Raw genomic sequence first — 25,980 nt, 5'->3', positions numbered from 1 at the left:
TTCCTGTATTGTAAGTCAGCTTTACTCCAGTGTTTGAAATGTAGCCAGTTCTAATTAAGAAGGGTATTTAATTAATCATGGTGTCCACAGTGAAGTTCAGTGTGCCAAGCTGAAGGGCAGCCACTGTTAGATAATAATCTCGACATCTAAGATTGCTGAGCTTTATAATAATCAGCTGGCAATTCTTACAGTAACCAAGGGACCAGTGCCTAAAAAAAGAATCAATACAGATTGCCTTACAAAAGTCCAGGCCCATAGTAATTTTAAGTCTATCCAGGTTTTGGAACGTGATCTTTTCAGCAGGGACGTTTCACAAACATTTGTAGAGGAGGATAAATTGTAGTCAGATAAGTGCTGTAGCAAACCATCTCATAATTCCAGGAGCAAACAGGCAGCCAATGCCACTCCGTCAAAGACAATATGAAACATGTCTTTGTTATTTTGCTTTCTTATGGGTTTAATCTTCAGGCATGTAGGGCTTTGCAGCTTGCATTGAGGAGACCCCCTGCAGGTTATCAGGGTGATGGACAGTGGAGCAGATCGAATGACCCAACGATGAACTTTGTGTTGCAACCCAATCAGCAGGTTTCACCTCCACCAGCATTGCAGCAAATCGTGCAGAATTTACAATCAACACACATCCCATAATCCTGCCAGGCGCTGGACACAGAACATGGCACCTAATCAACATTTTTCCTTTTTTTTAAATTGTGACATTTCAAATCAGACAACAAAAACAGAACTAACATGGTGCTTGCTAATAGACATTGTTTATTAAGGCTTGTATTCTCCTAGAGGACAGAAGAAAATAATTTTTTTTTTCCTTACAAGGCAATATTCTGAGATGTAACTAAAATGATCTAAATACAAGTCTAAATGATATATTTCATTTTTTTTTTTTAAATTGAGGTCCTTTTGTATAAATACTTTTAGAAGTAGGTAATTAGAGGCTTTCTAATAAAGCAAAGATCATCTAACAATAAACACATGCATGTTATTCTGCATACTGAAGCACCAAGCATGAGCATGATTTCACGCTTTTAGAAATCCAGTCGGCAGCCATAATTCATTTATTTTTATAAATCAATGGTTCCCTCATTCCACAAAAACATACATATAGCAAAAATCATTTTCTCCAAAAAAAAAAGAAACACAACAAACAACCACAGTTCTTTCTGTCCCATCCCTGTCCCCCCTCTTGACAATTAAATCAGTAACGTTAATTTCAGGTTACACATTTGAGGCTTCGTCCATGACTATATGCTCCTACATTAAAGCTTAGCATCACTAAAGACAAACTTTAAAAAAATGCAATATGTTAACAGAAAATTTAAAAAAAATTAAAAAAAGGTTATAGTTACAGTAAGTTAAGTGATTTGGAAAGTTCATAATTGAGTCACTCAAGCATTGTAATGTCAACATCACCACATCGTAAATTTAAAAACAAAAAAAAGTCAACACAAATTTAACTTTAAAAACTAAGTTGTAAATGCTCTCATTTTCAGACTGGATTAAACACATGAACAAGAAAGCATCAGTGTAACAATTAACGCTACAACATCATAGAAGAAGACAATTACTGGTTCAGAATATTCTGAACAACCAAAAGAACAAGTTGTGGTGCTCGTCCATGTGAAGACAGTATGTAAAACAGTGCCACCTTCTGGATCAGAAGAGAACTACACCTTAGCTTTCAATTGCAAAAACAACACTGGCAAAGAGAAGCACTGCTTTTTTTTTTGTCAAATAAAATAAATTAATAGGGGGGGGAAAAAAGGACCAGTCTGGCTAAAGAAATGGAAAATATGCAACTATCAATACATGAAACAGCTTATATTTCCCTGCACAAGGTAACATTGGAGCAGAAAGCTTAAGTCTCAATAATGCTGGCTGACATCACCACAATTAAATGGGTGGGGGGTGGGGTGGGGGAATGTAGTTTTTTTTGTTTGTTTGTTTGTTTGTTTGTTTTTTTTTTTTTTTCAAAAGAAAAATAAAAAGTCAGTCCCGGTAAAGCGTATATCAAGCCATTAATATATTCTTCTACTGTTTGCTTCGATTTTGGTGATCCTAAAAACAACAACAAAAGAAACATCAGACAATACTGCAATATTAAAATAGCATATGGGTAGCTTTCAAGTACCCCATTTTATCATTAATTTTTTTCTTAACGCATGCAAAGGACCCAACTGTTATTTATCGCTGGCCCTTTTCAGTGTCAGTGAAACTGATCGCAAAGATTAATATTTACATAATTACAGGTATACATTTTCAGGGTTTAATACAGCATGTCACATAAAGAGTCAACACATATCCAATAGTTTTTGAGATTTATTTCTAACTGGTCATTTTATCTCAACACAGCAGACCAATATAGTGGGTCTAGGAAAGCTAAAAGTCTTCCAAATACCCATAAACATACATTCATTAAGACTGGGTTTCCTGCAGTCATTTTTTTTAAATCTATGCACAATCAATGCAAATACTATCTTCAGGATAACCAAGCCTGTTGCAACATGGTTCATCACCAAGGCATTTGGGCAACGTTAAAGTTCAGATACTTGCGTTCTTAAATTCAGTGCACAGGGTACAGGGTATACATTAGGTCACAGGACAGAAATCAGTATTCTTTGTGTTGTAATAAATATGCAGGTAATACAAAGGCCTATTTGAAAATGAAAGACCCTCCACATGAGAAGTGACTTTGGCTATATATTACCTGACATTTCTTACACCGTGTATATTTCTATTTAAATCTACTGTTAATGCATCATCTCTACAGTGAACTTTCTAGTGGCACCAATTATGACCACAAAGTAAAACTAACCTTCCCACAGTAGATCACTGCAATAGCTGATACTGTACCTGATCCAATCTGGAACGGTTCTGGATCGGAGGAGGCTCAAAGTTCTATCAGTGGAAAGAAGGCTGATTCAGTGATACATTGACAATTTTGTGAATTACTCATTATTAAAGGCATATTACATAAGGAAAAGCATAGTTGGCCTCTAAAGGTCTTGATTTTGCACCTAAAACCAACTAACCTGGTATGGAGAACAATGCTTGTCTCTTTTAAACTATTGTTGCCTCATTATCTAGCTCCCAGGCTGACCTATATTTCTGAACTTTATCCAAAGTTTTTACAATAGATAGTGATGTGGCATCAATCAAACTAAGACTCTGCATTTTATTCTAGGCAAAACCTTACTGAGTCTTGTTTGACTCGCATTAATAAACAGCTCAGATGCCTTTCTGTTTGATAATACTTTGTGACAACTGATTGACCAAATGACAAATAAGGCATTCCTTTAACATTTCATTTACTCCCACATAAGTTTCAGTTTGAGAAGCTATTATAATGCTGATAGGCCAAATGGGAATTATATTAGCTGTATCTGGAAAGGTTAGTCCATAGAACCACTTTTAGAATGGATTACAGCATTAAGATTTCTATTTCCATGTAAACTGGGCTTGATACCAGGCATTGGCTTGTCTCTGTTGCAGCCTTACAGGGTTTGCTGTAATGGAGTAATTGATTTATATGCATAATCCACTCACCTTACTATTTTTAACGCAGAAGTCTACTACAGTCAAACTGTAAAGAACAAAAGCTCTTGCCAACTTGTAATCTCCCAGCACCTGCTTTTAGTGAAGGGAACTATTTGTGGTGCTTAATTTCAAGAAGACTGCTTTATAGCTGGAAATCTGCAAATCCAGCTGGTCTGGCTTCTGAATGCATTTCAGATCTCATTCTATTTTATTGTGAAGTTTCTGTTTCAGCCAGTTGAAGCAAACATCAGACGACTCCCGGTAAACCCAGGCATCTAGCACTGTCACTATAGCAGAGACCATGAGACAAATCTCTTACTTAAAGTCATACAATAAAATACAACACTTGGAAATCAAACAATGCTCAAGCTTCCCCCAAATGCTGTGCAAGGCTTAAATACCAAGCGGTTTGCTTAACAAGCGACTTCAGAATTTTTGAGCAAATAGCATTTTTAAACTCCACAAATAGAGGAATTCCTTACTTCACTATTACAGAAACTGATACAATAGACTTGAGAGAAATTTTAGTTAAGATCCAGGTTATGCACTGCATATAAACTGCACAAGAAAAATGCCAAACCTAGTTAATCTAAACCTTCCTGCTTTCATTTCTCTGCAATGTCATCTAAACAATAGAGCTAGGCCCGTGCAAAGCTAGTTAGTTACCTTGCGAACAACTTCCTCTTCCTCCTGACGTTTTTCGTAGTGTGAAAAGTCATCAAAGATTGAGGTGGTATGCTTGTAGGTCGCGATAATTTTAAGCACCTGCTTGGCCTTCTCCAAGGGCACCTCCTGAGTGTCTCGAGAGTTAGTGACAGGTTTGTTGTCATTGTTCTCCAGGCGGATATGCCGGAGCTGACTGTTGGGAACGTCTTTGACAAACAGCCACTTGACGTCGAACTTGCCTTTCCACTTGTCCTGAGACCAGACGCCAGCGCTCGTGCCGTAGTCCACAGGGGAGCGCATCTCGGCCACGCCGCAGAAGTGTCCACTGCCGTTGACACTGAACAGCAAATAGACGGGACCCTTGCTGTTCATGGTGCGGAAGGCACTGTCCAGGCGCTTGTTTCCATGTTCGGTGCTGCACCAGATGGAGTACTTGATGGAACGGTGAATGTCGTCCTCAGAGTAGCTCTTGATGATAAACACCCGGCCGTTCTTCACGTTCCAGTCAAAGTCCTTGGGATTGTAACTGTGAGCAGCTCGCAGTTTCTCCAGCACAGGATGGGACTCGCCGCCAGGGATGGCACTGCCCGAGGAGGCGTTGCTGGTAGAGTTGCTGTCGGTGCTGCCACCCTGGCCACCGTAGCCAGCGTTTCTATTCCGCGGAGCCACCCAGCGGTTTTGAGGCTGCATGTTCTGGTACTGCTGAGGGGGGATCTGGTGCTGGGGCTGTGTAGAGACAGGCTGCATTTGCTGCTGCATTTGCTGGGCTGCAGACTGAGGTGACATGGCCAGTTGCTGCTGTGGAGTAGGGACTCTAGTCAGTGGGCTTTTGTTATCCCAAGTGCCAATGTCCATGTTGTGTTTTATGGGTGGTGGAGGCAAAGCCCCCCCTGCCATTGGCACTCCAGACTTGGTCTTAATTTTTGGTTGCGGCTTGGCCGGTTTACTAGCAATGGCAGCCCAGGAGGCGGGCTTGGGCGCAGACATGCCAAGTGTGGTACTGCCATTCCCTGTCACTGCACCACTAATCCCTGCACTGTTGATGACAGAGCCTACTGTTTTCACAGCAGATGCTGTCACATCGGCCCCGATCTTAAGTCCCACCATGCCTTGCTCAATGCTGTTCATACCTGGGGCTTTATTCAAAGTGTCGTTATGAAAGCCTGTCTGTCCATCCACCAAAGTCCCACCCAAGGAACTTGGCGGGTAGCTGTAGCTGCTGCCGTAAGCGGAGCTCTGAGTCTGCTGTCCCTGAGAGCCGCTAGTTCCCCACGCTGAAAAGGCTGGGTTTTCAGGGAAAAAGTTAAACCTATGTTGATAAATATTGCTCCCAATTCCCCCGGGCTGGCCGAAAACAGCATCGTGCATAAAATGGTGGTCTCCATTACTTAGCTGTCCATAAGTAGTCAAGAAAGGAATGGGAGGGTCTCCACCCGTCGACCAGGGTGCTTCGCTAAGGGAGTAGGGGAATCCGATGGAAGGGGCGTAATAACTGGGCAAATAGGGATCTGTCATGGATGGATAGCTGTTGCTCTGTTTAAAACAAAAAGAACATACCATCAGAGATAATGAAGAAAAAAAAAAAACACCCACTCAATGCATTACTTTCAAAATAACATTTTCTTGGAGACATTCATTTCTGTCAAAAGGCAGACAGATGACAATTTACTCAACTCCAATAACTAATGGACTAGCCCTCTATGAATGTAGTACCCTCCCCACATCCCCCAAAACTTAAAACCCAGAATGACAATTCTGAAAATCTTTATTTGGTACATACAGAGGGATATCCTATAGCAGAAATCCTACAAGTCTTCACATAAAAAAAAAGTTCAGCCTGATCAATTCTAAGGATAATATCTGCCATCTTATTCCCTTTGTTATGCAGTGAGCCACACACATTCATACAGGAGGATGCCATGCATCAGTGACTAAGAAACACACATCAGTCACAAGATAATGTTGCATGGCAGGATACCACTCACTTCCCACCATTTCCTCTCAATTCTGGAAATTATAAGATGCCATTAACCTCATTCAGAAACCTCCAGATGCAAGAACATGACACTGTGCAATAAGAGGGACAGAAATAAAGTTTACCTTAAAAGGGCAAGAAGCACAAAAATGAACACTGTGCACCATTACAAAGACTAGCTTTTGTACATACTTTGCTCTTTAAATCTTAGCAGCTGATGCTCATCAATAAATCGATATTTTTTTTTTTTTTTTTTTACAGTTGTGTCATTCCCACTGAATTTACTTGCTTCTATTCAAGGTAAAACTAACAAGATATTGTGGAAGTATTCATACCAACAACAAATGACATTTTAGAACCTCTAGGCAATAAAAAAACAAACGTGTGTACAGCTGTAGCTAAGCATCACATACAGTATCTAACATTGGGATGTCTATAAAAATCATGCAATGATCTATTACAATTCACATACAGCAACCTATTGTACTTGTATTTGCAGATTACATTTCCTGTACAGAGCAAGCATCATGAAGTCATAAACATACTCCAAACTCCAAATACTACATAAAGGATAACATATCTAAAATCCACAGAAACAGAGTTGGGGGGTTGCAGCCATTTTGTAATATTAAATATACTGCAAGTACATACTAGTTTGTTTTTGTAAGCTTGATAGTTTAAGTCGTTAATGCAAAAGCTAATGTTTCCACCACCCCCTTCCCCAATTAGTCTAATAAATGAAACACATTCCCAACTACAATTAGCCTTTGCCCACAATGTCACTTAAAAGGAAATCCTTCTAGCAAGTTGTGTAAAAATGCAATACCAAATCAGCATGCTATCTATCACAAGATCAAGATATTCATTAAAACACCCCATGAGAGCAGCCTTTGGCTTCTCAAATAGCGTTTAAACCTTTAACATACCACCTCCTTCACCACGTCAAGCAATACTAAGAGAGAACAAACAAATTTCCCTGCATAACATAAACATATGGGACAGTATTCACTTACTCAATCTTGAACCTTTGTTTGTTTTTTTTGTAAAAAGGTAAACGTATCAAGTTGCAGCTCATTGTAGCTGGAAATGTTTCTAAATCTACTGCCAGTGCCTCGAGTCACATCCTGCATTCTGATTTGCCATTAAATGCACTTAATTCAATTTATTTAAAAAAAAACAAAAAAACAATTGTATCTGATGAGAAATTCTCCAAGCAGTTTTGTTTGATTTGGTCTTGTTCCAGGACTGACAGCGATAGGTCCTACACTACCAGTGACTTCCCTTTGAAACTTCAACCCATTAGCTTCTGTACTGCAGGATGGTGCAAATGCTTTTTTTTTTTTAAGGCTTACCTGATTAGATTGACCGGTGAGGTATGGTTCAAAATCATTGTCATGAACTGTGTCCTTCTGATGCAGTGAACCATTTTGCACTAAAAAATAACACACACACTGTTATTCATTCATACAGAGAGAAGACAAACTAATTTAAAAGGACATTATATACTTATAAAATGATGATAGATTTAACTTCCAATCATGATGTATTTCAAGGCAAGGGCTGAGAAATATTTAATAATGCTGTAAATAAAGAGGCTGTTGACCTTTCTGATAGATTCTAAAGGTGAAAACGCTCAAGGGGGCAGAGGAATCTGGTTTTTAATTGCATAATCCACCCTGTTGCATGCATTTACTGCTGTAAATGCAAATATTCTTGCTCAGTATGTCGGTTCAGAAGAGTTGGTTTGCACCTGTAGGTAAATGACATCAAGGACTCAGCAGACTTCTTAAGGTGCAGCAACATAGAATTTTCTTCAAATGCACCCCATGAAAGCCCGTATCTACCGGTCACTTATAAATATGGTGCGACAGTATCACAACACAGGGTTTAGAAAATGAAAGACAAGGGAACCCTACTGTTGCATATACACGGTCAACCAAACTCAACACTATGCGGAGAGCGATTAGTCTATTTCACGTGTGCACAGGAAGTGAAACCCTATCAGCGGATCAGATTGGAAATTTAATACAAGGAATGTTTCTAGCGTCAACAAAGACGATTGTAAGGCCTTCCTTTTATTTTGAGGATTAATGTAACCAGCAGAAACAACCCCAGTCTGTTAGGCAATATCATTTTATATTTGTCAGGGCATCAGTCAAGCGACTCAACAACATACAAGGTACTTTTTTTTTTTTTTTACTTTTTTTTTTTTTTAATGTAACTAACTTTCCATTTTATATAATGAACACGTATTTCCTCTAAACTTCACCTTTAAGTAAATCGTGTCTTACCTTTATTTTCTTGTCCTTTTGGTCTCTGCATTTCCATTTAAACAGAGAACATGCAAAACAAAGAAACAGACAAACAAATTACACCTCTTTATTTTTCCTTTTCTCCCATGAAAGCAAAAGAGAAAGAAACAGATCCACAACTTGTGTATGTGAGCAGTTACAGATACTAGGATGAAAAAAATAATAATTAACAATACTCCCTCTTGGATCTGTGCATACTCAGCCACAGGAAAAAAAAAAATCTGTCCGCATCCATAAAGAGATTGCTCCCATTTGATTATTCCTAAGAAGGTATGCGAAATCTCTCCCTCTCCCTGTATAATTCAGTATAACAGGCCTGAGCAAAGAAAACGCGCCTATGATCCAGCACATTCAGCCCTGCCTACCTGAGGGTCAATACTTGCAGACATAATTCATTAAGCAAGCCCCTGGATTCCGAGCCTCAGTCACTGTCTCTGTGTTTTTTAAATACAGTACTCTCTCCTGAGCCCGTCGCCAAGTCTCTCGGTTTAATCCCTTGTCCGGCCCGCTCAGGTGCAGTTTGTCTGGTTCAGAGGCTGCCTGGGTGTTTTTGATCCCCGGAGTTTTTGAATTAATTCCTGCTTCTAGTTCTGCCTCCACCAATCCTCCTTAGTTATGCATCCCAGTCAACTTCCCCAATGGCTGCTTCATCCGGGGCCTCAACAAAGGGGAATGACGTGCCCTGCCGTCAAGCACGGCGCCGGCTTTTTTTTTTTTTTTGCGAAGGTGTACGTGAAAGAGGGGACGGGGGAGGGGGGACTTTCCTGGTAACTGAGCTGGTAACGTGTTCTATGCTGGGGTTTTCAGTGTACTAGGAAAGATCTGATAAGGCATCTGATATGTGATTATTTTATATCTTTGACGTCTTTATGTACTTTTGGCGGTTTTATTTCTAAGGGTGTACAGACATGGCCCTGTTTGTTTTATTTCTTGGCATAAAACAGTATGGTGTGACCCCCCCCCCCGAAATGGATTACAACAATTATAGTGTAAAACCTTATTTATAGATTTCCATAACGCTAACTTGCCACTGTGACCCATTTGGATTACGCTCTACTTTTATAGTAGGTGCAAAACACAAAACAGAAGAACCCCGTCACCACACACTTGCGATTTTTGTTTCTGCTATGTAATGTGTATCCTGTGTGTTCATAAAGGTACACAGTGTGTGGCCAATGCTTATTGACTCAAAACTCAGAAGTGGACGGTAGTCTTTTCTGGGTTGACCACTAGCGCTAATGATAAACTAGTACTTTTGCATGAGTTCTGACTTTTTAATAAGGCAGTGCCATCTGGTGGATTTTTTTTTTCTTTACTGCAACGTAAAGGCTCAGCTGTACTGATTTTAGTTTGTCAGAATGAAAAGAAATACAAAATACATTACCTGCACGTTCTCTCCGCACAGTAACGACTCCTACATCTGGTATCATAACATTTTATATTGATATCAGTTACCAGGTTCAAAGAAAAATGAAGCGATGATCCCAACACATGTGTGCGTCCCTATTGTTGGTGGTATTGTAGCAATCCCCAGTCATTTTAGACAGAAATTCACACAAATTATAAATATATAATGTGGTTTCTATGGGTTATTTTTAACTTCCCCTTGGTATATTGACATAAGAAAAAAAAAAGAAGAAAAAACATTTCGTTTACATGTAATGTTCTCAAAAGTTCTTTGTTGTTTCGTTTCGCAGTGTACTTTTTGGGGGATTTTTTAATACTTATTTTCACTTTGACTCGGTGCCGATTTATTTACACCACCCCAACTCCACACCTTTGATGTAATTACACTATATAACACAATTTTTGCTCCTGGGTAGTAAGTGTTATTTCCTAATTGCTTATGCCTCAAAAGTATAGAAAATGGCTATTACTCCCCACAAACTTTGCTTTTGTGACCAGGACAGTGATATTTCAAAATATCACTATTTCCAATGGGAAAACGGGCAGATGTGTGTCTTTTTGTTCACATAAAGTCAGAAAAAAACAACATATGAATCTAAATTAAAATGTATTTATACGTTGTTTTTTTTTTTTTTCTTACTTTATGTGAACGAAAAGACACACATTTGCCCATTTTCCCACTGGAAATACACTTACAACCCAGGAACAAAAAAAAAAAAAAAAAAAAATGTTATTTACTGTGTTGCAGGAATGCATGGCAAGTCAAATGAGCATTTATAAATTAATTTGAGATATCGCTAAATGATCCGTTGGCTTGCCATAGGAACGTGGGGCCCCGTAGGGAAACCAAATTCAGTTGCAGCAAAGTGTACGAGCTGGGAAAAAACAAAACAAAACAAAAAAAACTAACACGCACTTGAAATGTAACAACAACGTAACACACTGTCTGGTTAAAAATCGGAATCTGTATGATTACTTCAGAGATACGCCTTGTTCTAATTCGTCTGAACTCATTTTCAGAGAAGGAAACCGAGATCTTTGGACTTTCCTGCCATTTGAATGAATAACTAGCGTTTATGACTGATGCCCCACCTCATTTCACTGGCGCTGTAGCAGTTGGTAAGTGAAGTTCGTGGATGACAACAACAACAAAAAAAGGTAACATCTCGTATCTTAATAACCCTAAAGGGCTTTTGTTGTAGGTCTGTAAGTTAATAGATTGTGGTAACGGTTTTCTTTTCCATTGTTATTGCTAATATATTTTATTACACGGTCATGCCAGTAGACTAGCAACAATACTACGAGCTAGCTACATAGTTTTTTGTTTGTTTTTTAAGTAAAAATTGTGAGTTATTCTCGCCAAACAGGGAAATTTTTATATTTCGATGCGTAATTTATGTAATTGAGTAGGAATCAGTCATATACGTATTTACTAGTTGTTGCGGGTAATATTATTTCATTTTGCGTACGGTTCTGTACAGTAATTAAAAACTGCTACGTGTTTTCTTCTGTCATCCAGTGCCTAAGTCAAACACTAGGGCCATCGTTCCCAATGGTGTGAGATTTCTGGAACACTAAACAACGCCGCTGCTGCTGGTACTTGTGGTGACCCGGATATAGGCTATGAGCCTGTGCCACACACAGAAGAGCTGCAGAATCCACAATGGAAAACTGGTGGTATGTCTGCTGGCATAACCTCGTCGAGTGACGCTTCTGCAACCCCGAATATGCTGGACAACACGAGTTTATACGGGTGCATATTGGTGGAGCCCAGCATGAGAAGAGAGCAGGAAAGATTGAGGACTTTCCACGCCTGGCCCAGCGATGCTCCTGTCTCCTCTGCTGAGCTGGCTAAGGCTGGGTTTTTCTTCCTGGGGCCTGGGGATAAGGTGCAGTGCTTTTGCTGTGGTGGGATTCTTAGGGAGTGGGTCGGAGGAGACAGTCCTTGGAATGAGCACGTGAGACACTTCCCGACCTGCAGCTTTATTCTCGGCAGAAACGTGGGGAATATTCCGCATGTTATAACCCAGGGCGCTTCAGATTCTGTGGATGGACAGTTCCTTAGCCAGCTGCAGAGAATGGCCGTGGAAGAGGTCTCCGGAGGACAGCCCGTGTACCCAGAAATGGAAACCGAGCAATCTCGCGTGACAACGTTCCACACCTGGCCGCCCCACGCAACAGTACAACCAGAGATTCTAGCGAGGGCAGGGTTCTTTTACACTGGTATGCTGCCTTTAGTATTCAGATACAGAGTCATAGTGAGTACCTGTTCGAGACGCATTTGAGGGGTGTATTAATGACTCAATGCACTTATGTATTCATTAGCAATCTATTTTATTAACTGCGATTTCAATAGGAAGTGAGTTGTTCATACATAGTGAACACATTCTAGCAACTGTTTTATTCGTGCATAGTGATATGTGTTTATATCTTTACCAATGCTGTATCCCCATTTTTATTTCATTTGTAGAAGTTTTTTTACACAGTTTTATGAGAGCTGTAGGGGGTTTGAGAAGTTGAAAAAAACATAAATACATATAAAAAAAGTATAGCATAAATAGGAAATTTTACATGGTACAATTATAAATGGTGAGTAATAATGTTCACTGTTAGTCTACAGTTGTATGTAAGGTTGCAATGGCAAGTACAGTTTTCAAGGGGTAAGTTTCCAGTTTAAAAAGTTTATATCTTTACAGTGAAAGGTCTATGTTATCCAAATGCACTGACGGCTTTTACTAAATCAGAGTGTCTGTTTAAGACTGAATAAGCAACAATAGGTAACAACAGCAGGCTTTTCAAAACAAAAGAAATGCAGCGTCATGAAGCTCTAGAAAAAGCTGGACAAAGATTAGGCTTTCTCTTTTTTGTGTTAAAAAAGGATGACCAATATTTGGATTTAACTATGTCGAACATATATTTCTAAGTAATTTAATTCATGTAAATTGGATCACTCCTAGAACTGATGCAAATTGAAATATGTTAAATATTGTGGTTCCCGCTTGCCTGGGGCCAGATTTCATCAATTAATATAGGCAGCATTTTTTGAATTTTTTGATGTTGCGCCACGCATGAAATGATTTGGGACTGAAAGTCGGCTCATGTGAACTCCAGCAGCTGTGTGGGCGAATTGTAATTGTCATTAGTGCGTGAAATGTGAAGTGCTGTGTGGAAATACACAAGAATGGGTCCTCTGGAAGGTTTTCTTAGTTGCGTGGGGTTCTTGTTAGACAGACTGCATGTACTGCCACCGCCTCTCTGAATCACATGAACTCCATTTTTAATTCCAGGTCAGAGTGACAATGTGAAATGCTTCTATTGCGATGGGGGGCTCCGGAACTGGGAACCAGGAGACGATCCTTGGCAAGAGCATGCAAAATGGTTTCCACGGTAACGCAGCACAGATTTCTGACTTGGGCTTGAAGGCTGACCTCTTTAGAATGGGGTCTCAAATGAAAGATGTAGTACCTACCTATATACCAGTGTGGGGAATTTCACATCATTTTCCCCCCATTGCCTCATGGAATGGCAGCTGGTTATATCTTTTGTAATACAAGTTGATACATTTTCATATTTAAATAGGATCTCATATTTATAGCATCCCATATTTATAGCATACAGCTGCTTAACTGTATGTCAATTATTATAATGTCAGGGGGGAGAAGGTGGTAATTCTGCTTATTCACTTTGTTTCCAGAAGGGAGCCTTATTCACAAAACTATATCATGGGGATTTACAAAGGCACTCATTTCTCGAATGTTTTAAAAATATGACAGACAGTAACCTTTCTTTTAGAAATGGTTGCTCAGCTATTTTGTTTCCATCTTTTATAGAGTTCATTAAACTCAGTGTCTATTTTCCAGCTGTGAATTTCTTCTGCAAGCAAGAGGAAGAGATTATGTCAGCAATATCCAGGAGTCTTACTTTAATACCAGAGGATCGGGGGTATGGAAACAAGCATTTGTAAAAGTATATGTGTCTAGAATCTGTGATTTCAAATCCTGTTTTTGCGTGATATTTTTTTATTGTTTGTTTTTCAGAGTGGCTCTCTCTTATCTGGGGCTGGAGATATCACTTCAGGACAAGGTTAGTGTATGGTATTACACAGACAACCTTCTTTAAAGAAAAACACTTATCACCTCCAAATAATTCCCTATTTGTAACACATTTTAGAAGTTAGGATTAATTGAGCTGAATGATCCAGGTCAGAATTTGGGGGAGCAGATACAAGTCCTGATTTACCATACTAACAAAAAAAGTGGAATGACCTCATTACATAAACAGAGTAGACCATAAAAGTTGATAAAGTGCCTGATTCGCAGAATAACTACAGTACGTGTGTATCTGTTAGGACCCCAACCCGAAACATGTCCCATCTGGATCGGGTCAGGGGTTAATACCAATTTTAAGAACCCCCAGATCTTTTCGTGTTCAGGGTGGGGTGGGGTTGTCTTGCGAAAGACCCCATCACGATGCACAAAATTAATTTAACCTGAACCCAACCTGAAGAAGATCATTCAAAAACACAACAACACAAGCAGTGAGCAGCAACGTCACAGTGAGCTTTGTTCTTTCAATTAAAGCACATTAGTTGCACAGTACATAACAGAGTTAAGAGTGCCATAATTTTTACTGTATTCAGAATAAAATAGTGCCTTAAATAGGAACCTAAATATTATACATGTGCTTAATTCTAACAAATAATAACATTAATAAAATTATCTAAATAGTGCAACAGTTCTACATTCTTGGAATGTATTTTCTATTGCTTTGGCCAGTTTACAATATTTAAATTAATCAATCAATCAATCAATCAATTAGTCAGTCAATGTATGTTTATATAGCGCCTTTCATGACAATGCCACCCCAAAGCGCTTTACAGAAATAAAAAAAAAATACTAAGTTAAAATGTCGTAACTAAAATAAAAACATGATTATAATACAAAGCAATTTACATTAAAATATTCCCTTTGCCAAAAAGCTAAGAAAAACAAATGTGTTTTAGCAGTGCTTTACATTTCTCAAGAGAACGAGAGCCTGTCGCAACTAGTTCCAAATTTTAGGCGCCATAGTGGAGAAACTCTGACCTCCCAGAGTGACACACCTGGTCAAGGGAACAGCTAGCAGCTGTCAGTTTGAAGAGCACAGCTGACATTTGGGATGCAGCAAGTCCTATAAATATTTAAGGCCAGTTCCCCGGAGAGCCTTGAAGATCAATAGAAAAATCTTAAAAATAACCCGATATCCAGTGCAAAGTTTCCAAGACAGATGCAATATGTTCAGTTCGTTTTGTACTTGTCAGTATTGCAGCATTCAGCAACATTTTGGACCAGTTGCACTGTTCAGATAATTTTGTTAATGTTATTATTTGTTAGAATTAAATACAGTAAAAATGAGGGTACTCTTTTTTGTGTATTGTGCAGCTAATGTGCTTTAATTGGCAGACCGCCGCGCACTGTGACGTTGCTGCTCACTGCTTGTGTTTTCGGACGATCTTCTTCAGATCGGGTTCGGGTTAATTGAATTTTCAGCATCGCAATGGTGTCATTCGCAAGACAACCCCACCCCTGACAGGAAAACATTTCAGCGTTCTAAGAATTTTAACAAACCCAGATGTGGTCGACCCAATCTAGATGGGGGCGTGTTTCGGGTTGGGGTCCTAACATATTCACTATTTCAGCCTCACCTGGTGACCACATGTTTTAAGCTAACACAGCAAACACTTGAACCCCTTTCCCTTCTCTTACAGAGAAAATCAAATAGGACATTTCTGCGCTTCTCTGTTTAGAGTTACTGTCGTGTGTGTGTGTGGAGCCTGTACTGTACCCTTATTTTTCTTTTGCTTGTGTAACAGCTAGAGGTCTTGTAACCGTGTGTAACTTTCTTTTCATTTTTCAGCCTCTTGTAAGTCAACATTTATCACTAACCAAGCCTACACCGCTTGTTTCTATGTACTATTGGGCCCTGAAATTCTCTTCCCCTCCACTGAGATTCCCTTGTAATGCACTTTTGTAAGGACGAGCAATGTACCAGAAAAGTCAGATTGACATGATATTTATAAAAATGCAAAATAAACGGGGTGAGGGACTGGGAAACCCCTGCCTGCATTTCTTTTCATTTTCTATTTAAATGAGAAGCACAGTAGGCCTTTACTTGTCTTTGTGTTGCTTGAAGCAGTTGATTTTGAAGTTCACTACTTGGCTACATAAGTAATCATTCATTTAAAATTGATTATCTAAGATGCATTTTTAAATTCTCTGTGCAATCCTCTTTTTTGACAGTTAAGTTTAATGTGTGCTTCATGGCTGATCCATATTTGTAGATCAAGGAAAACTGAAGTATCTGGCCAATGAAATATGCATGTGTCCCTGTTGATTTATTGATGGTGTAATGTAGAAATGGGAAAACCCCAGATATTTCCTCACAAAAGCAATGACTGATGAGAGGGAATTTATTGGTATTTACTGGTAACTGGTAGTTAATAAATGGTGGGCTTATTTGCATATGCTGAAATAGCACAATTCTATACTCTCCACCAGTCTTTCACATTGATGTTGGGTGACTTTATGCCACTTCTGGCGCAAAAATTCAAGCAGCTCGGCTTTGTTTGATGGCTTGTGACCATCCATCTTCCTCTTGATCACATTCCAGAGGTTTTCAATGGGGTTCAGGTCTGGAGATTGGGCAGGCCATGACAGGGTCTTGATCTGGTGGTCCTCCATCCACACCTTGATTGACCTGGCTGTGTGGCATGGAGCATTGTCCTGCTGGAAAAACCAATCCTCAGAGTTGGGGAACATTGTCAGAGCAGAAGGAAGCAAGTTTTTTTCCAGGACAACCTTGTACTTGGCTTGATTCATGCGTCCTTCACAAAGACAAATCTGCCCGATTCCAGCCTTGCTGAAGCACCCCCAGATCATCACCGATCCTCCACCACATTTCACAGTGGGTGCGAGACACTGTGGCTTATAGGCCTCTCCAGGTCTCCGTCTAACCATTAGACGACCAGGTGTTGGGCAAAGCTGAAAATGGGACTCATCAGAGAAGATGACCTTACTCCAGTCCTCTACGGTCCAATCCTTATGGTCTTTTGCAAACCTCAGCCTGGCTCTTCTTTGCTTCTCATTGATGAAGGGCTTTTTTCTAGCTTTGCACGACTTCAGCCCTGCTCCTAGGAGCCTGTTTCGAACTGTCCTCGCCGTGCACTTCACCCCAGCTGCCGTTTGCCATTCTTTTTGTAGGTCACTTGATGTCATCCTCCAGTTGCTGAGTGACATTCGAATGAGTTGGCGGTCATCCAGGTCAGTGGAGAGTCGTTTTTGCCCTCTGCCGGTCTGTAGCTTTGTTGTCCCCAATGTGTGCTGCTTGACCTTATTCTTATGAACCACCGTCTTTTAAATTTTAAGGATGGAAGCAACCCGATGCTCACTGTGTCCCTCTGCCAGTAAAGATAGAATTGAACCCTTCTTTTCCTCACTCAAAACTTTCATGGTCAGTAGTTATTTTTTGATTCCAATTACTTTTGAGGTACTACTAGCACTGTTTTGCCATCCAGCTGGTCCTATTGCAAGAGGATAGTGATGACCACAGGAGTGGTTTTTATACTTTTCCTCGTTAAATAAGATTTGGTTCAGATGATCCCCTAATCAGCACCTCATTCAGTAGAATGAGGTGTGCCTGTGTTGGGATTCAACAGACACTGGAATGGAATGGCTGCCATACATGTAGAGATGCTGATTTAATAAAAATTTGCAGTGGTCTCTTAATTTTTTCCAGAGCTATATATAATGTGAAAGTGGCAGGGCAGAGGGCCTGCACACTGATGAATGGGTGATTTGTGGCTGTGTACACTTGCCAGTAATTAGTAGGCAGGTGTATATAAAGCAGGTCAAAATGTTTGGCCTGTTGTCTGTGTGAGATAAACATTATGAAAGGAATTGTAATACTTGACAAGTATGTGTTCTGTTACCTGTAAACGGCTTAGCTGTCAGGTTGATCGCTCAGACTTTGGGAAAAGTTTAGAAAGCTCCTTGATGCAGTTAGGCTCTTGTTATGTTTATTTTGTGCACAACAATAAGTGTACAGCCACCAACCTGTGTTTTGAGTTATATCTGTGGTCCAGTGAGTGTTCATTTTACACAAGAAAACAGTGTGAAAGGTCCAGGAAGTGGCATGACAAGCTTCGGTTTACCATATATATATATATATATATATATATATATATATATATATATATATATATATATATATATATATATATATATATATATATATGAGTGTACAAAACATTAAGAACACCTTCCTAATATTGAGTTGCACCCCCTTTTACCCTTAGAACAGCCTCAATTCATCGGGGCATGGACTCTACAAGGTGTCAAAAGCCTTCCACAGGGATGCTGGCCCATGTTGACTCCAATGCTTCCCACAGTTGTGTCAAGTTGGCTGGTAGTGAATAGCTTGTTCCATCTCATCCCACAGCTGCTTAATTGCATTAAGATCTGGTGACTAGGCAGGCCACTGCAGTAAGCTGAATTCACTGTCATGTTTGTGGAACCATTCCTGGACAATCCTAGCCTTGTGGCATGAGGCATTATCCTGCTGAAAAAATCAATTAGCAGATGGATACACTGCTGCCAAGAAGGGGTGCACCTGATTGGCAATGATGTTCAGATATCCTGTGGCATTCAAATGTTGCTCAACTTTGATCAAGGGGCCCAGTGTGTGCCATGAAAACACACCCCACACCATCACACCACCACCAGCCTGCAATGTTGAAACACGGCATGATGGATGCATGTACCCCATGTGGTTTTCTCCATACCCTAGTCCTCCCATCAGAGTGAAACAGCAGGAACAGGTATTCATCAGACCAGGCAATGTTTTTCCAATCCTCCAGTGTTTTCATTCCTTAGCCCACTGCAACTGCAGTTTCTTGTGTTTTGCTTAAAGGAATGGAACTCTGCTAGGTCATTGGCTGCCATACCCCATTCGTTTCAAGGTACGACGAGTTGTGCATTCTTTTATGGGTCTTTCAGCACCAGTGTTGTACTGGACTGTCAGTTGACTAACTGTAGCCCATCTGTTGCTCTGCACAATTCGTGTCAGCCTCCTTTGGCCTCTTTCATCAATGAGCCGTTTTCAACCACTTGCCATTTGGGTGGTGGACCATCCTTGATACACATGGGAAACTGTTGAGCGTGAAAAACCCAGCAGTGTTGCAGTTCTTGACACACTCAAACCGACGCGCCTGGCACCTACTACCATATCCCATTAAAAGGCACTTAAATCTTTTGTCTTGCCCATTTACACTCTGAAAGGCACACATACACAATCCATGTCTGAATTGTGTCAAGGCTTAAAAATCCTTCTTTAACCTGTCTCCCCTTCATCTACACTAATTGAAGTGGATTTAACAGGTTACATCAATAAGGGATCATAGCTTTCACCTGGATTCACCTCGTCAGTCTATTTCATGGAAAGAGCAGGTGTTCCTAATGTTTTGTACACTCAGTGTATGTATATATATATATATATATGTGTGTGTGTGTGTGTGTGTGTGTGTACACTCACACACAGTATATGTTGTTTTTAAACTGACTAGGGAATCTGCTAAGAAATAAATAATAGTAATAAATAATAAACTGGTGATAGCACTGTTTAGATCAATTAAAAAGACACTTGTGTTTTACTAACCGCAGATTAACTGTTTGACAAAAGAACAAAACCTGTGAACTACTTTTTTCTAGATGTGGTTGGTAATCAGGACTTGTCCCCCCTGCTGCAGTCTCCAGTGATTCAGACTGTGTTACAGATGGGGTTTGATCACAGTCTGGTGGAGAGTTTAGTTCAGACCAAGTACCTGCTCACTGGCACTCGGTATACCTCAGTGTCTGACCTAGTGTCTGATATACTGCAAGCTGAAGAAGAGGACAGGCACAGATCTGACCAGGCAAGAGGTACGAATGTATCTATTTGTACAAGAAAGAGAGGGATCTATGAGAATACAAATACAAAAAACAATGGAGAAATGTGGAAAAGTGCATACAGATGCCAGGTTAGGAGGAGAGGTATACTGTTGTGGTTCTACTGTCCCCATGCAGTTATGAACAAACACCTTAAGGCATTCAATTATAATAATGTACATAGTGTTCACCACTAAAGCCAAAGCAGTAATGTAACCAAAGCAAAAGTGCCTGCGCTACAGATAGAGCTGACCAAATATTATTTATTGGTACTATATTGAGTCAGTGTCAGCGTTATCCCAAATTAATACATATCTAACATGCTGACCTTCAATCAGTTCTCAGCCCCCTTTGCTCAAGAATTGATCCTATAAATAAAACACAACAAGCTTGAGCCAGAGCACAGTCACACCCCCCTCTTCAGCAAGCTTCTTGTGCCATCACCTCTGAATATTCTTTGCAGAGACAACCGAGAGCCAGAGACAAAGTACAAGTGCAGGAGAAGCGAGGGAAACCCAGCATCCTGAAGAGAAAGGTGAGCTAACACTGTATATATGGGGAAGTCAATCTTCAAACACTCTCTTTGCAGACAGCTAGGACTTGCAGAGTTCGGGTTTTATTTTCCAAATCTTAAATGTTAATTAGTTGTTGTTAAGCTGTCTCTGCATCCTAATAAAAGAGAAAATGACTAATTATAAATTGGATTTAAGATTTTTTTTTGCTACAAATCAAGCAGATTTTAAGTGATGGGACTGAGCATTTTGTGCTGAAAAGCAAAATCTGTCGGGACAACTCTGTTCAACGAGTGAAGATAACAAAAGCACAGGGATAAACTAGGCAACTGCAAGAGTCAAATGCAATTTGACACGCCTGTTTGAAATAAAAATTAGACAAAACAGAATCAGGCTCAGTCAAGATATGAAGGTAAAAACAAGTGACACTGTTTCGTAATCAACAGTTTAATTATGAAACGGAACTGGCTCAAAGTAAGTTTAAAGGGACATCGTGATCAAAAATAAAATATAACCTGAAACCTTACGTATACAGCAGTGCTTTTAACAGGTGTTTTAGACCTCCAAATCACAATGTACATGTACTACTAAATGTATTAGGTTTTTATTAAAATACCATTTCACCAGGCATTAGGTACAATGCCTGTTTGTTACTGGTCAGGTGACACTAAAAAGGCTGGCTGATTGGCCAGGTGGGCGGTCCCATAAAATGCAACTCCGGTATTCCGTGGCGCCCTTCTGTTTCTCAATGTTGGGGAACAAAAGTTTTCAGTGTACGTTGTAACTGCAGAATCCAGGAGTACGATTTTAACTGAACAGTTACACAGTAGCTATACGAATTATAGGATTTAACAACTCAACCATATTTTTGATACAAAACTTGTAAATAAACTGTTCATTGCCACCGTTGTACATATATTTTGTTAAGGTTAGCTTTCTGTAGATATTCGCATGTATCTGAATAACAAATCCATGTGTGTGATCAGTGGGGGACCGGAGCCCGGAGGAGCAGTTACGGCAGCTGCAGGAGGAGCGTACCTGTAAGGTGTGCATGGACAAGGTGGTGTCCATTGTGTTCGTACCCTGCGGGCACCTGGTGGTGTGCACCGACTGCGCTGCCAGCCTGAGTAACTGCCCCATCTGCCGTGCCATCATCAGGGGTAGCGTGCGGGCGTTTATGTCCTAACCCGAGGGCACTGGTGAGTGAATGCATATTTGTAAGACCAGTTCTTTTCAGGAATTGGAACAAAAAACCTGTTTAACTCCTCTAGGGCACTGGGTTCACACGTCAAAGGCATTTTTTAAATTTATTTTTGCAGAAAGAAATGGTCACCAACAACAGAAACTTGCAAGGACGGAGGCCCATATTCCTCTTGGTTTAAAGCCAGGTTATTGTTTGCTGTGGACGGTGGTGAATTCAGGTTTATATAAGTGCCAGCTTTTTGGTACCAGGATTTTTGGTAAAAGTAGTAAGACCAGCACCCTTCAGTCACTACCCAGTCTTAATACATGAATGAAGTCCAGAGCCGTCCCATCCTCCCTGCCTTGGAGTCTGAGCCTCAGCCTCACCTCTCCCCACCAGGACTCCTGCTGCAATCAGTCATCCCAATATTGCCCTACACAGTGAACTAGTATTGATTACCACTGAATGCAGCTTTCTGAGCCCCAGCGTGCACATTAATGGTTTCTTTGGAGTTCTGATATTTACAGGATTTTTCTCTAACAAATTGGTCGTTCTGACCTTTTTACTGTTTATTACTGTAGGTGGTACACCTTTCAAGAAAGTATAAAGAGACAGTGTGTGTGATACAGAGATATATCTATACACACACACTAATTATTTATATATATATATAACACAATTTAAGTGATTTATTTTTGCTTGCTTTAATAAATGCATTGCTTCTTTAGCTAAAACTTATCTTTTGGTCTTAATGGTCTTCGCTTTAATAGATACCATATGTATATCAATAGTTCTACAGACATTAAGAAATACACAACACTTTATTAACAAACTTATTTACACTTGAACACAAACTACAGTACTTGGCCAGGGAAGGAACAATGATACTACAGTATTCAATAAATGTAAGCATTAAAAATAAAAACAAACACACAGCCAGTAATTTTTATAGGAGAATTGAATGTGACATATTAAGCATGATACTGCAAAAACTGGCTTGACAAACACAGTCTACATCTAATGCTGTAATATTCTGTTGTAATTCAAGTAGCTTTATTCTGTATGTACTTTTATTTTTCCTTTTTTTAAAATCAGTGAAGCTAAGCACTGATTTGAACAGGGAACAGCAGCTGTTATCGAATGAGATTTTCTACTTTATTTGGCTGAGTAGTTGAGAAATAGCATTATGTTCATTTCTTGATTTTCTTTTGGGGGCTGTCAACATGCTTAAGCTGAATAAGTAATTTTACTGGTGCGGTTGTCCCTGATGTTGTTCTTCTAGATGATTAAGTGCATCTTCACATAGGCGTCGCACTGGATCTTGAAGGACTGAGGACACCAGAGCCAGATTCTATTAAACATGGAAGGAACATTTGGCACACTGTAGACTCATTTACTGCAGGAATAACCAGCCAGGGATGCATGAAAAACTCAGTTCCACAACAATCCATCCAAACAGGGCTGACATTAAAGCAAGATACACATTCAATTAAATTCATTTTGTGGACAGTAGAAACTTTTAAAAATGTCATTTAACTACCAATAAATGCAGTGACTGATCTTTTACTATTATTATAAATTGTATAACGCAACATGACTATCAATAGTATAGTATTATACCCAGTCTGAACTACAAATCCTTTTGTTTTGCTTCTGGCAGTTTAAAGAATATATCTGTTAAACACGAGTTTCTGGTGCTTTAATGCTGAACAATCCGCTTTTTCCTCTTCTAGCTGTAACTAGCTCCCCAAATTTAAATGAGAGCCCTACTTTGCAGGACATGTTCCTGTTTCCAGACACTACTAAAATCTTCCACAAAAAATATTTATATATTATATACATGACAACACTAGAGGGCAGTAGTGAATTACAGCTGGGATGAAAACAACAAAACCTTTTGAACAAAGGGTGAAGGAAAAACACATTTTGATTACACACGTTTTCAGTTTGTATCTGTAAACTCAAATTCTTTTACTTCTGAACAGAACCGCTTTTGCCAAGATGCACTTCCCATATTAATGTGTATTTAAAACAAAATATACAATACCTCAACAAGGTTTTTTTTTTTTGCTTTAGGTTCTAGTGTTTTTACAAAAGTGCAGTTTGCCTGCCATGTAAAATACATAATGTAAGACGGGCAAGTAATCCGGAGTAGAGAACAGTAGTCCCCTTACTGTCAAAAGACAGGAACAAATCAAATCCTCCCTCTCAAAACACCAAACCTCTTTAAGAAGCATTTACATTTCAAGCTTCTTTAGAATTAGTCTTCCTGCTATGTTGCCTAGAAAACCTCCCACCGAAGATCTTTAACACAGACCTCCTTCTCTCACGCTATTGCATGACAATTCTGGCAAGCCAACAACGGGAAGGAACGTGAACCAAGAAGCTGAGACTGGTTTCTCTCTCCTTCTGTGGAGATCCTGAACCGCCATGAATGGAATAGGGTTTCATGGTACACAGCTTGCTGCCGCTATGGTTTGCAGGTCCTGAACCAAGAACCACAGGAACGGGAGTGTTCAGCATATCTGTGATTTTCCATACAGCACTGGTACATTGGTATTGAAACTATCTGCTAATCAAACATGCATTCCCCTGTGTGATGTAAACATACACCATCTTTGCTTAAACTATATTTTAAAAGAAATCTAGATTTGAAAGGTGCTATCTAGTTACTACACTCAGCAATCTAGTTCAACAGAAAGCATTCAGTACAGTCTAAAGCATGGGGAAACCTATGACAATTGCAGCCATCATTGCTAGGTCTGACCTCTTAAAAGTTCCATGTTCTGTACACAGCTGCCCTATCTTGCATTACCCTCAGCTTAAATACACAGATGGAATTACAGTATTTTTCAAACAGGGCTGTTTATCGTTGCTGTGTGTTTTTTTTTTAATTGGGAGAAAAAAAAAGATCACTGGAATGTTTTTCAATTGTCCCTTGAGTTGCACGCCAGTCGAGTTTTACAGCTTTTCTTCATTGTTAACTCAGCATCACCTTTGTGTAAATTCACTGTTAATCCTGCTGCCAGCAACTCGGTCCTCTATTTACGTAGACCTGGGAAAAGAAGGAGACTGTGATTTAGCACAGATGAAAGTCCAGTGTCTATTGGTGCTGCAGGGCAGAAGAGAACTGTAATGAGCAAAAAAAAAAAAAAAAACTCAGCCCTGCAAGGAGTTCCAATAGCCTGGCTATCTGAGGTACAATACATTATTTTCCTTCTGCCCTGGTAGGAGTCCAATTTTAAATCAGAATGCAAACGGACAGGGTTTCAGTTATTTATAAATATTTGAGGAAAAACTTTGTTTCACAGGTCTACCAAACAATGTACAGCATTTAAAAACTTTTTTTCCCCACCCCATTTGAACCCCCAGGCAAAGTCCTGAACCTATAAGGGTCCTGTAGGGGTTGCTGAAGTGAAATTAGGTAAGCCACAGCCTGTTTTCCTCCACAACCCACTGGAACTGCAAGGCAATGCTCCCCCTGGGCCTCCAGCCAAGATGGTCAATTCAAGTTCCTGATCGCACGACTCGCCCTGCACACTCCTTAAAGAAGTGCTTTTCCTGGCGGAGCCACTGGGGACCCACCTCAATTGCATTTCACATTAGCAAGTTGTCATACACACCCCCGCCCCAAATTCAGGGAAGCACATTCTAGGATGCGTATGCACTACATAGTTTGGCGGGCCTGATCTGAACAGTAAAATTATAATGGCATACAGATCAAGTTGCAGAGCCATTTACTTAAAACCTGTAATGGATCAGATGAATTTTCACCAGCTATACTCTAAAATCTGTAAACTGCAGTACCGTGGTGGTACTAACTTCATGCTGAAGAAACATGTGCAACAGCTGTTGATTGAAGTCGAAGCATTTATACAGCTTGTGCACTGTACAGTGAAAATGAATGGGAAAAAGACCTGGGATTCACTTTAAAAGAGGGAACCATATTGCATCATATTTGACAATTTTTCATAAATTGTTTTATAGTAATAAAAAGACAAGTTTGAAAATACACTTTTCAAACATACCAGAACCCAGTTTAATGAGAATATTTATCTACTGTCTCATTTGGAAGTCCTTGACATAGATGCGAAAGACTGGAACAATCAATCTTGTGTCATTGTTAATTACATACTCATTAGAATAATTCTGCAATAGTCAACTACTAATAAAACTAGATGGATTAAGAGCCTATGTTAATTTTTGAATCCGAGATGCATGATGTTTCAGAGTGAGTAATGTCAAAGGTGAATTAGACAAAGGTCTTGAGCATATCATTCATTATAGATGCGTTACTGCATTATAGACATGTTGGGGGGGGGGGGGGGGGGGGGGGGGGGCTTCTTCTCCTTTAAGCTCTATGACACAAATATGACGCCACTTTCCTTTAGGAATTATTATCCAAGAAGCATTGTAA

General features: G+C 39.7%; 3 protein-coding genes across 6 annotated transcripts in view; 1 reads left to right on the top strand and 2 right to left on the bottom strand.

Annotated features, from left to right (window-relative positions):
• Positions 1-902: 902 nt before the first annotated feature.
• Positions 903-9,168, bottom strand: LOC121319308 (YTH domain-containing family protein 1-like). The gene is made up of 6 exons (XM_041256609.1): positions 8,868-9,168; positions 8,482-8,506; positions 7,543-7,622; positions 4,216-5,748; positions 2,866-2,910; positions 903-2,070 (listed from the first exon to the last, which is right to left on the bottom strand). Exons 1-6 carry the CDS (start codon positions 8,889-8,891, stop codon positions 2,044-2,046), a joined length of 1,734 nt encoding a protein of 577 aa, XP_041112543.1. The 5' UTR covers positions 8,892-9,168; the 3' UTR covers positions 903-2,043.
• Positions 9,169-10,754: 1,586 nt separating this feature from the next.
• On the top strand, positions 10,755-21,579 carry birc7 (baculoviral IAP repeat containing 7). Of its 3 annotated transcripts, none has more exons than XM_041256604.1 (8): positions 10,755-11,028; positions 11,429-12,132; positions 13,197-13,296; positions 13,770-13,851; positions 13,947-13,992; positions 19,653-19,862; positions 20,332-20,403; positions 21,367-21,579. In XM_041256604.1, exons 2-8 carry the CDS (start codon positions 11,589-11,591, stop codon positions 21,564-21,566), a joined length of 1,254 nt encoding a protein of 417 aa, XP_041112538.1. In that variant the 5' UTR covers positions 10,755-11,028; positions 11,429-11,588; the 3' UTR covers positions 21,567-21,579. The 3 variants fall into 3 exon arrangements, with proteins under 3 accessions (XP_041112538.1, XP_041112537.1, XP_041112540.1); XM_041256603.1 differs by having other exon boundaries at positions 10,755-11,067; XM_041256606.1 differs by lacking the exon at positions 19,653-19,862 and having other exon boundaries at positions 10,755-11,067.
• A 124-nt stretch (positions 21,580-21,703) lies between these two features.
• Positions 21,704-25,980, bottom strand: part of LOC121319307 (sodium/potassium-transporting ATPase subunit beta-1-interacting protein 4-like) — a 45,602-nt gene continuing 41,325 nt past the window's right edge. For both annotated transcript variants that reach the window (XM_041256607.1, XM_041256608.1), the window contains one exon: positions 21,704-24,618. In XM_041256607.1, coding sequence (XP_041112541.1) covers positions 24,609-24,618 — 10 coding nt within the window. In that variant the 3' untranslated portion in view covers positions 21,704-24,608. The remainder of the gene's footprint in view (positions 24,619-25,980) is intronic.

This window comes from Polyodon spathula, chromosome 8, assembly GCF_017654505.1.
Source record: "Polyodon spathula isolate WHYD16114869_AA chromosome 8, ASM1765450v1, whole genome shotgun sequence".
NCBI classification, from domain to species: domain Eukaryota; kingdom Metazoa; phylum Chordata; class Actinopteri; order Acipenseriformes; family Polyodontidae; genus Polyodon; species Polyodon spathula.
Note: the sequence above shows the minus strand (reverse complement) of the source record. Positions and strands in the feature narration are given on the sequence as shown.

Coding starts and splice junctions, on each gene's coding strand:
- birc7 (XM_041256604.1), top strand. CDS start 11,589: ATGTCTGCTGGCATAACCTCGTCGAGTGACGCTTCTGCAACCCCGAAT. Junction 19,863..20,331: donor CAGATCTGACCAGGCAAGAG/GTACGAATGTAT, acceptor TATTCTTTGCAG/AGACAACCGAGAGCCAGAGA. Junction 20,404..21,366: donor CCAGCATCCTGAAGAGAAAG/GTGAGCTAACAC, acceptor GTGTGTGATCAG/TGGGGGACCGGAGCCCGGAG.
- LOC121319308 (XM_041256609.1), bottom strand. CDS start 8,891: ATGTCTGCAAGTATTGACCCTCAG. Junction 2,911..4,215: donor AAGAGGAAGTTGTTCGCAAG/GTAACTAACTAG, acceptor TTCCACTGATAG/AACTTTGAGCCTCCTCCGAT. Junction 2,071..2,865: donor ACCGTTCCAGATTGGATCAG/GTACAGTATCAG, acceptor TGTTGTTTTTAG/GATCACCAAAATCGAAGCAA.